Source organism: Musca vetustissima, unplaced genomic scaffold (assembly GCF_032173495.1).
Source record: "Musca vetustissima isolate MV318-11 ecotype Yass unplaced genomic scaffold, APGP_CSIRO_Mvet_v1 utg24031, whole genome shotgun sequence".
NCBI lineage: Eukaryota > Metazoa > Arthropoda > Insecta > Diptera > Muscidae > Musca > Musca vetustissima.
Window position 1 is genome coordinate 46,371 of NW_026884263.1, and position 12,047 is coordinate 58,417.

A 12,047-nucleotide genomic window follows, 5' to 3' on the forward strand; every position below is an offset into this window, starting at 1 on the left:
TTTATTTCCATATTCGCATGGATTACAAAATTCATCATCACCTCTTCCACAAAAATGAGAGAGGGCATAAAACTAATTATAATTTTTGTTAGTTGTTTTTGTTTCTGTTTTTTAATGGCTGCGGATGAATTCGTCCGCTGGATGAATTGTTGGGCAGGTAAGTTACGAATGTGTCTTCTTAATTTTCACATGGAGTATGGCGGAATAATTACTGCAAAAAGAAAAAAACAAGAAACATACATTGTTTCTTAACAACACATACCGACAACTCTTGCATACATATGTAAGTACGTATGTATGTATGTAATCGTTCATGTATGGAAAACACTTTCACTGATGTCGAGATGACAACGAATTTACGTTTAAAAGAAATGACACTGAATCGTAGGGTTCACCTGCTTTCGGAAAAGCCTCAGATAAAACTTGCAATGGAAATGTAGTGTGTGTGTGTGTGTGTAAGTTTTGCTAGTTGCGGTAGTATGTATGTGGCAGACAAATGGGCACCCTCCAAATAATAAACCCAACAACCAAGAAGAAAAGAAACTTTTCATGCTGTACAAACGGAATGACTGCGCGAGTGACTGAAACTGATGATCGTTGGGTGATGATCCACTTTTACGGTGTTGGTCTTCTTCTTCGTATTTTGCTGTTTTTCACATGGTAGAGTTGTAGTTGGGTGTCGGTGAGCGATATGTGTTATACCATCTCGCCCAACATTTTCGTTGTAGTTTCAGTCGAAGGCAGTTCACCCCGAATCGTTGTTATTGCCGCCGGATAAAGCGATACTATAACGGTGTCTTAGCAAATTTTACCAAGACGGAAAAGTAATTCTTTGGCAAGTCGTGTCAGAATGTTTTTTCCTTTAAAAGAATTGAGAATTTGTCGGCGAATAAACTCGTATCGTGATTATTTAAAATCAAATTCGCAACTTTTTATTTTATTATTTATTTTATTCGAAGGTAATAAATTTATTTGAAGGAAAAAACATAAAAAGAGTGTTTCATTCGATGTTGTTTAAAACCAATTGTAGATTCGTCATGAACAATCTGAACCGTAAAAAGGCCATCGGAGTGACATTTTATATACAGTAAAGTGTAAACTAATAGCAGTGGATTAAATGTAAAAAATAGTATACGTACAGATAACGATCATTTCAAGGAATTAAAACGAGGATCCGATTTCACTTAATTTCATTGGGACACAATTCGACAAACATATTAAATGAATTCTATAGAACGACTTTACAATATATATATATATATATATATATATTTTAATTAGAGCGACACAAAAAAAAAAGTCTTGAGATTTTTTTCTTAAGTTGGGGAGCTTTATTGTTTCCGTAAAATGTATATTTGAGTCCAATAAGAATGTGTGTGTCCTTATTAAAATACTTTTTGTACACTTTTTCGAGGTCTGCAGAATCGGTGCATACATGTCAGACTCGTGCAATTTCGTTTAATTAAAATATTAATATGTGCAAAGTTTTAAACAATTCGCAATTTTCATTCCTTTGCCCGAATGAGTGGTCGAGAATTCCATTTGTAATTCATAATATATCAGTTGTAATGCATATACTTCCATTTGAAATTCAAAGGATTGCATTTGAAATTATTATTTATTCATAATATTTGGTTTGAATTACATTTCATTTATTATTCATAACATTGTATGAATTTGAAATGAATTGTTACGAATTACAACTAAAATATATTGTATTAAAGTGAAATGTTATGCATTTCAAATTGAATTCTTTGAATTTGTAACTTAATTACTTTGAAGTTCAAATGAAACTCTACGAATTTCAAATGGAAATTTCCAAATGATCTCCAAATATTTTAATAGATTTAGATCCAGAGATACTCATTGTGTGCGGGAAATGGTCGTAAAATATAGTTTCCAATTAATTAGAAGAAGTTTCATTAGATATTGATGTTTTTGGTTAGGCATTTAAGATAAATAAAAATAAGAATACTCAAATTTAAGATCACATTTAAGAACTTTCTGTAAATGTAGAAACCCCTATTCATAAGCATTTCGTATCATTTTACAGTGGTTTCCTCGCAGCCATATCGCAACACTCAGCGGTGCTCAAATCGCTTGGAAAATGCTTTGGAACACATGAGGCGACGAAGTTTTCAAACCAAATCCGCCCGTTCGTATACTCCCGTACAATCGCCCTATACCTTGTATCACTCCCTCTACGGCCAGGTGGATGAAAATACTGATGATGATTTCTACCACCCACAACCGAATCGTGGATATTATGCCAAAAATAATCGAATTTATGGACCAAATTCAAGATTAGATTTTGATGCTGCCCTGTCCACGTACCCGAACTCACCGCAAGCCGCTCCGATATATCTAAAATATCAAACCCAAAGGCAACCACATAAATTGCAAGTATCACGAGTAGAGGTTGAAGATTTGCGAGTTCGATTGCCACCTGAGACAAGTGCGCGATGGGTTGAAATCGATAAATGCAAATTTATTTCGGAAAATTCAACATTGGATACACGTTTAATATTTCCGGATTTGACACTAAGCGGGCGCATTGTACTGCAGCCAACGGGTGGAAAATGTAATATGATGTTAAGGCTGAGACATGCTGGTATTGAATTTCACACTGTGCCAATCGGATTTGAAAAGATAGGCGGTGAAGAATCCCGGCGAATTGGTGCTGCCTCTGTAAGGACGGATTCACATTTTGCCGAACCGGGATTTATATCAGTTTTTGCCCATGGATGTCAAGGTATGTAATTAGGTGTTTTATAATTATAATCTGTCACATCACCGGCTCCTTTAGATATATGTTTTCAAACATAAATTTTCCAATTTGTCAGTTCGATGTCGTTATATAATCTTTCTTTATAACCTGATTTACATATTTTAATAAAAAATTAAACATATTTAAATCATAGTATGTAGAATAGATTCCAATTTTTAAAGAAAGAAATATTTTGAACATGCTTAAGAAATCACTAGAAGACATCAAATTAAAATCCACGAAAGATTAAATTTTTGAATGTTTAATAAATTAAATTACCATATCCTTCGGGATTCTGAATTTGCCTTACAGTGTTTTTTTAATTCAAACTGATGAAAAAATATATGATTATATATATTTTTTTAAATTTCATTAATTCATTCCAATTTTTAGGTCCAACCGGAATAAAATTACGACAAAACTCAAAACGTCGTTACAGTTTTGTCAATGAAGAGCCAAACGAGGGCCAACGACCGCAAACATCACAACTGACACCGGATGTTATATTCGATATCCGAAGTGAGGGTTATATACCACCAAATATGCGTGACGAAGACTTGGAGTGGACCGATGCCAATTCCCAGGAACTTCTCGATCCGAATGGAGATAATTTCTATCGTCGACAATTCCGTAAAAAGCGCAGCACCTACAATAGACGTCGTCTAGTTAGAAATATGGCTTCAGATCGTTTGAATGACGAAATGAACTTTGACGATGATATCCTGCGTTTTTCCGATGATAATGTTCAGGATTTATTGCAACCGGATGCCAGAGCATTTGCCGATATATTTTCCAACAGCAATGATGGTGGTGGTGATAACATGTTCGGTGATCGCGAGGATATCAATGATGCGTTCAGAGATGAACTGGAAAAATTATTCTCAATGGGTGTTCGCAGTCTCTTGACCACTTACATGCAAAGGGCTCTACAGCCGGCTATTAAAGAGACACTTATGGAAAATATGGGCTATACGATAAGTTATGGCTAACATTAAAAGGATTTTTAATGTTTCAATATATATATTTTTACGTAATTTTACTCGAATTTAAGTAAATTATTGCAAACCAAATATAAGAAATAATTATTTATTAAAAAAAACAGGACAAATAAACACTTTAAGCCGTACCATTTTATTGATTATTGCCCTTAGTATCTTAATAATATTTCAAAATATTTTTTAACTTCAATCTATATATATTTTTAAAACATTTTTCAATTCACACTCAATTTGTTGAAAACCGTAGAGTACAAAATACGCGCCGCAACTGATTCCAAAAATCAAGATGAACAAGATTTATTGCATACCTCAGGGGGCGTTTCCGTTTTCGTATAACACTTTCAGGCGCATGCCCCGTATCTGCACTTTTCAACGCCATTGGTTGTCTTGCCACGACCATATTATATAGGATGTGAGACGGACAGCATGCCAATACAAAAAGATAAATTGAAGGATGTTATATCATCATCAGTCTGTCGGTCGGTCTGTCAGATTATGTACAAAATACTACACATACTAATGTGAATTTATACATGTACATGGTGTTGTTTGTGTGTGTGTATATGTTTGGGTTTGCTGTTATGATGCGACACACTCGCATCTTGTCATGTTTCCCCATATCCTATAGAAATTATTTACCCAAAATCTAATTTAATTTACACAGTTGATGGAATAGAACTAAATATTGTCACACTTACACACACGTGAATCACATCGGTGTGCTATATGTGTGCCTCTCAATAAATGCAAATTTTGATTGGTGTTGCATTGGCTGAACGGAAATATTTATAGTCTCCTGTATTGCCTCTTATTCAAGGTCAATTATATTTTGTTCGGTGCAAAGTCTACGGAAATCCGTTTCCGTTAAAAAATAGGTTAGTTAAATGATGATTTTTATTTTGTCTGATACCATAGCATGCCGACTTTGATTACTGTCATTGAAAAAAAAAAAAATAGTTGAAATTTAAGAACAACATTGAACAGATGAACTGAATCGATTTTAGATTTTATATTTTTTATTAAATTTGTAAATAAATGAAACAAAATGGTACTTAAATCTTCGTATTGTTAAACTATTCTAAACAAATATAAATTGATTGACGTATCACATTCATATATGAATAAGATATTATCCTATCCTAGGATATTCCATACCTTGGATATAACGAACTAATTTGCCTGTTCCATACAAGATCGATATAACCACACTTTGCTGTATTATAGACAATTAATGTAATCAAACATGAATTCTTAATTTTTTAAATTTCTGGTCACTTAATTTACAAGATAATTTTTTAATTTATTGACAATTATTATACATAACAATTGACAATATACAAATATTTAGTAACTTCGTACTAAATGTAGTAAGTTATACTATTCGCTATAAGGTACTTCATTTTGGTACAATTTTAGTGTGGGACTGGAATATGTACTCCGGCGTACGAAAAGTACTAACTATGGTACAATTTATATTTGGGCAAACCGACAGAGCTGGAATCCTGACATGTGGATCTTATGTATACTAAATGGTACTAAACTTAGTGTAATTCGAATATGGGTGAACCGAAGGGGCTGGAATCTTGAAATTTAGAAAAAATATTACCATTGAATTGTAGGTTTGTGGTATATAAGAGGTTTTGTAAATTAATACTTGAGTGTAGTAAAGGTATTTACTTAAATTTCGTAAACAGAGCTTTGAATTTTATATATGGTTTTTTCATGATAAAATAATTTTTATTCAGAAATGGAACAAAAAACATTTTTTTTTTTGTACGTCCGACTTATTTGAAGTTTTGTGCTTCACAAACAGCATTATTACCACGGCATCTTCTATAAACAATCGTGAATGCATATACAGCGATATTCTAAGCTGAAAAATATCTGATTAATTTCCATGTGTACCGATTTGCTTTAAAAAGTTGAAGAAAACTGTAATTTTCTGGAAACTTGGCAACTCTGGCAAACTTGTTTGGATTCTGTACGATAGTGAAAATTCTGAGCCATCATTTGGCCCGCTTTTATATGCGTTTTGTGCTGGGACATCCTCATCCATTCTCACAACATGACCAACGAAGTCGCTGCAGCTCGACACGTCTGATAATGCCGATGTCCGAGAATAGATGGTACAATTAATTCATGATTCATTTGACGGCAATATTCACCGTCAACGCCCACAGACCTTTCGGAGAATTTTTCTCCCAAACCCTCCAAGAGCTGCCTCATCTGCTTGCGCAAGAACCCATGCTTCAGATCCATATAACAGCACGGGTAATATCAGAGGTGGCCTTGTTTCTAAACTGCATACTTAGACCATAGTAGCATCTGTGGGCGATCACAATCCTTCTCCGAATTTCAAAACTGATGACATTAGTTTTATTTATAGCGGTACCAAGGTATATAAATTGACTAGTTCTCAAGTACCGCAATTGGTCCGAGTCTACTGGACGTCTTGTGCGTTGATACCATCAAACAAAAATATTTGTTTACAAATTACCAAATGTTTGCTTTAATTTTGTATCTTTAATGGACAAAAAACGCAAATAAAATATCAGATTTTCTCTGCATAATCATGATTCATTTATTTATTTACAAGCAAAGTACCCGCTACTTCGTATGCGGAAAGAAAAATATTTCATATGGAAATGGTGAATACCGTATAATTAGTTGTACTATAGTTCTGAATTCCACCTCTATTCCTACATTTAATATCAAGTTTATTACCATTAATTACTCTTCATACACATAAGCACTATTTTCCGAAATCCACACTTTAGCAAAAACGTACAGGTTCCACATGTAATTCCATTTAGAACTGTTCGAACACCGTCACCTCCACTAAATTTAGTACCAAAAACCCTTTGGTCCTTCTTTCTAACTCTCTGTCAATGACCAACATTCTAAATTTTAGGTTTCCAGCTCTCTCCGTTATCCAAGTTTAGTGAATTTTCTATTCTATACTATTGGTACACATAAATTCGAGTTTCCAAAGTTGTCTCCATAGCTCAATACTACATTTCAACAGTAATCTAAGTTCCAAATCTCAAGATTAAACCAAATCCAAATTGTTTCTAATTTAGTACCATTTAGTAATTCTCATACTCATAGGTAAAAATTTCTAAAACTACATCAATCCATCAATCCTAATCTTACTTCCACCAAAGTCCAAATTGTTCCAAATTATTTTTAAGTCCAAATATTAGGATTCCCTCTCACACAAAACGAATTGTACCATATTTAGTACCAATTAGGTCTTCTCGTATCCATAAGTACGAAATTCCAATACTTCCTTAATCTTGCAATTTTAATTACAAATTTACGTTTACTATCTCTATCCGTTAACTCGAATCAAAATTGTACCAATTTTTTTACCATTTAGTACACATAATGACGAATTTTAAAAAATTACCGACATATCTCAATTCTGCACTCAAACTGTAATATTAATTCAAAATTTTAGAATACAGCCCTATCCGTTCACACATTTGTAAGATTTCCGGACCCATTTAGTACTTTTTGTTTCTATAATTAACAATTTCCTAAACTATGTCAATCTTACACTCCAACAGTAATTTTAATTAAAAAATTCGGGAGTCCAGCTCTATCCGTTCACACATAATCAAGTTGTACGAAATATAGTACTATTTAGTACACATAGGTACTATGCTTCCATATCTCAATTCTATATTCAAACATCAACCATTAGTCCAAATTATGGGTTTCCAGCTCTCTCCGTTCACCCAAATCCATCTAATGCCGTTTAGTACTTTTCGTACACATAAATACGAGTTTCCAAAGATGTCTCTATAGCTCAATCTTCAACAGAAATCTTATTTCCACATTTCAGGTTTTCAGTTCTATCCTTTCAAGCAAAATCCAAATTGTACTAAATTTAGTACCATATAGTACCTTTCGTACCAATAAGTACGAATTTCATAATCTACCTCAGTCCTACATTCCAACAGTCATTTTAATTCCCAATTTGAAGACTTCAGCTCTGTCTGTTCACCTAAATCCAACTTCCACCAAATTTAGTACCATTTAGTACTTTTCGTACAAATAAGTACGATTTTTTAAAGCTAATTCCGATTATCAAGATTCCATCTCTACACACTCAACTGAATGTAAATAGTACGAAATTTAGTACCATTTTACACTTTGTATACACATAAGTACGAATGTACTTATTTCCGTACATCAACACTACTTCCCAACCAGTATTCCATTTCATATGTCAAGATTCATGCTATATATGTTCAATATATATACAACAGGAAGTAAATTCAGTAAAGTTTAGTACCTTTAGTACACTTATAGGTCGAATTTCCAAAAACCCTTTGCACATCATTCTAACTTTCCATCAGTGACCAACCAGTATTCCATTTCATATGTCAAGATTCATGCTATATATGTTCAATATATATACAACAGGAAGTAAATTCAGTAAAGTTTAGTACCTTTAGTACACTTATAGGTCGAATTTCCAAAAACCCTTTGCACATCATTCTAACTTTCCATCAGTGACCAACATTCCAAATTTCAGAATTCTAGCTCTTCCCGTTCGCTAATAAAAAGGGTACCATATTTGGTACATTTTAGTACTTTTCGTACCCTTCTACTTCCAACAAAACTTCCTGCATACCCCGATCCTACACCCCCATAATGGCTGTACACTGTAGTATGAATTTCCAAAACTTCCTACTTAACCCAAACCTACACTTCACAGAGATCCTAATTCCAAGTTTCAGAATTCCAACGCTATCGGTTCACTCACAATCCAAATTGTACCAAATTTAGCACACAGTAGTATGAATTTCCAAAACCTCCAACTTACTCTAACCCTACAACACCACAGTGACCCTAAATACAAGTTTCAGGATTACAATTCTATCGGTTCACTCACAATTCAAATTGTACCAAATTTAGTACACAGTAGTACGAATTTCCAAAACCTCCTACTTACCCCAATCCTACACCACCACAGTGATCCTAACACCAAGTTTCAGGATTCCAACTCTATGTGTTCGCCCACAATTAAAAATGTACCACATTTAGTACACAGTAGTACCAATTTCCAAAACATCCTACATACCCCAATCCTACACCCCCACAATGATCCTAAATCCAAGTTTTAGGATTCCAACTCTATTGGTTCACCCTCAATTCAAATTGTACCAAATTTAGTACATTGTAGTACCAATTTCCAAAACTTCCTACATACCCCAATTCTACACCCCCACAGTGATCCTAAATCAAAGTTTCAAGATTCCAACTCTATCGATTCATCCACAATTCAATTTGTACCAAATTTAGCACACTGTAGTACGAATTTCCAAAACTTCCTACAGACCCCAATCCTACACCCTCACAGTGATCCTAATCCAAGTTTCTGGATTCCAACTCTATCGGTTCACCTACAGTTGAAATTGTACGATATTTAGTACACAGTAGTTCGAATTTCGAAAACGTCCCACTTAACCCAAACTTTCACCCCCAGACTGATCCTAAATCCAAGATTTATGATTCCAACTCTATCGGTTCACAATTCAAATTGTACCAAATTTAGTACACATTAGTAAAAATTTTTAAAACTTCCTACATATCTCGATCTTACACCCCAACAGTTATCCTGACTCCAAATTTCATGATTCTAGCTCTATTGGTTCGTATAAAATTCAAATTGTACCAAATTTAGTACCATTTAGTACCCATGAATATAAATTACTGAAACTGGGTAAAAAAATTCCAAAACTACGTACATTCCCAATCCTACACTCAGATGTCCAACTCCTAATGTTAATTTCAGGATTCCAGCTCGATTTGTATCTCCAAATTAAATTTGTACCAAATATAGTATCATATAGTACTTTTCGTACACATGAGTACACGCTTTCAAAACCATCGCCTTAAATAGACTCTACATCTCATCCCTAAGTCGCATTCCAAATTTCAAGTTTTTAGCTCTATCAATTCACATGCTACGAAATTGTACAAAATTAAGTACATTTTAGTACTTTTCGTACCCTTCTATTTCGAATTTCCAAAAACCCGTTGGTACATCTATCCTACACTCAGCGACCACCAATCCAAATTTCAGAGTTCTAGCTCTACCGGTTCGCCAAATACAAATGGCATCACATTTAGTACTTTTTAGTACACTTATAGGTCGAATTTCCAAAAATACTTTTGTACATCTTCCTAACTTTACATCAGTGACCCACATTCCAAATTTCAGAATTCTAGCTCTTCCCGTTCGCCTAATACAAAGGGTACCATATTTGGTACATTTTAGTACTTTTCGTACCCTTCTAGTTCGAATTTCCAAAAACCCAGCCTTATCTCACGCCTACACACCAACACCAACCCACACTCATAATTTCAAGCTTCTAGCTTTAGCCGTTTCGTCTGGGCGATGATCTGTCAGTCAGTCACTCACTCACTCACTTAACACTAAGCTTTTTTATATATATAGATAATCAAGTTGTACCAAATATAGTACCATTAAGTACACATAAGTACTATGCTTCCATATCTCAACTATATATTTTAACAGCAACCATTGTTTCAAATTTAAGGTTTCCAGCTCTCCCCGTTCACCCAAATCCAAATTGTACCAAATCTAGTACCGTTTAGTACTTTTCGTACACATAAATAAGAATTTCCAAATATGTCTCTCGGTATAGCTCAATCATTAACATAAATATTAATTCCAAATTTCATGTTTTCACATCTTTTCGTTCAAGCAAAATGCAAATAGTACTAAATTTAGTACCATTTAGTACTTTTTGTACCAATAATTACCCATTTCTTAAACACCTCAATCCTACACTCCAACAGTCAATTTGAAGACTCTATGTTCACGTAAATCCAACTTGCACCAAATTTAGTACCATTTGGTACTTTTCGTACACATAAGTACAATTTTTTAAAGCTATCTCATTCGTGTACTCCAATAGTAGTCCTAATTGATATTTTCAGGATTCCATCTATATACACTCAACTAAATGCAAATAGTACCAAATTTAGTACCATTTAGTACTTTTTAAGGAACATAAGTACGAAAATCTTAAACCATTTCCAAACATCAACACCACTTCCCAACCTCTATTCCATATAAAATTTCAAGATTTTAGCTATATATGTTCAATATATAAAATTAGAACTAAATTTAGTACTTTTAGTACACTTATAGGTCGAATTTCCAAAAATCCTTTTGTACATCTTCCTAACTTTACATCAGTGACCCACATTCCAAATTTCAGAATTCTAGCTCTTCCCGTTCGCCTAATACAAAGGGTACCATATTTGGTACATTTTAGTACTTTTCGTACCCTTCTAGTTTGAATTTCCAAAAACCCAGCCTTATCTCACGCCTACACACCAACACCAACCCACACTCAAAATTTCAAGCTTTAGCCGTTTCGTCTGGGCGATAATCTGTCAGTCAGTCACTCACTTAACACTAAGCTCTTTTATATACATAGATAAATCAAGCACATTGAGAATAACAAAATTCTTATGAAGTAGTGCTAGAGGTACATTGAATATTTCAAGATTATATTATGGATAAAGATATAATAAAGTTAATAACAAAATAAGCTTATTAATCATTTCATGTAAAATATTTTTGTAATTAATTTTTGAAACAGATGGTGGAAGATAATTCCAAATACGAATACACCTTATTCACATGTTATTCAAAACATATAAAATGTAATTCGAGTATTCCAACATATAATTTGCAATTCGAGATTTCCGTTTGCAATTCAAAACATATCAGTTGTCATTTGTAATTCATAGAATATCTTTCGAAATTCATAGAATTCCATTTGAAATTCATAAACTTCCATTTGAAATTCCAAGTTCCAGTTGTCATTCGAGAATGTCATTTGTAATGCATAGAATATCTTTCGAAATTCATAGAATTCCATTTGAAATTCATAAACTTCCATTTGAAATTCCAAGTATTGCATTTGAAATTCATAAAATTCCACCTGAAATTAATAAAATTGCATTTGAAATTTAAATAATTCCATTTGTAATTCTTAACATTTGATTTGAAATACATAACATTGTTTTTTTTTTAATATTTTAAAAAAATATGCCAATCGACATACATAACATTTTATGGAATTTATTTTTCATTTTGACAGAAATTGATGTATGAGTTACAAATTAAAAAGGGTTGCCATTATGCCATGACAAAATATTTAAAATATCCATTCAATTGCAAAATAAATAAAAAAAAATATGAAATTCAATTCATGTCAATTTTTTTAAAG

General features: G+C 33.2%; 1 protein-coding gene across 1 annotated transcript; it reads left to right on the forward strand.

Annotated features, from left to right (window-relative positions):
* The first annotated feature begins 344 nt into the window (after positions 1-344).
* Positions 345-3,756, forward strand: LOC133331262 (uncharacterized). The gene is made up of 3 exons (XM_061539663.1): positions 345-384; positions 2,054-2,752; positions 3,161-3,756. Exons 1-3 carry the CDS (start codon positions 345-347, stop codon positions 3,754-3,756), a joined length of 1,335 nt encoding a protein of 444 aa, XP_061395647.1.
* The last annotated feature ends 8,291 nt before the right edge of the window (positions 3,757-12,047 follow it).

What these genes read in the sequence shown, in the direction of transcription:
- LOC133331262 (XM_061539663.1), top strand. Translation starts at nt 345, where the DNA reads ATGACAACGAATTTACGTTTAAAAGAAATGACACTGAATC. An exon ending in AAAAGAAATGACACTGAATC is followed by an intron (nt 385 to 2,053) that starts GTAGGGTTCACC and finishes ATCATTTTACAG; the next exon opens with TGGTTTCCTCGCAGCCATAT. An exon ending in TTTTGCCCATGGATGTCAAG is followed by an intron (nt 2,753 to 3,160) that starts GTATGTAATTAG and finishes TCCAATTTTTAG; the next exon opens with GTCCAACCGGAATAAAATTA.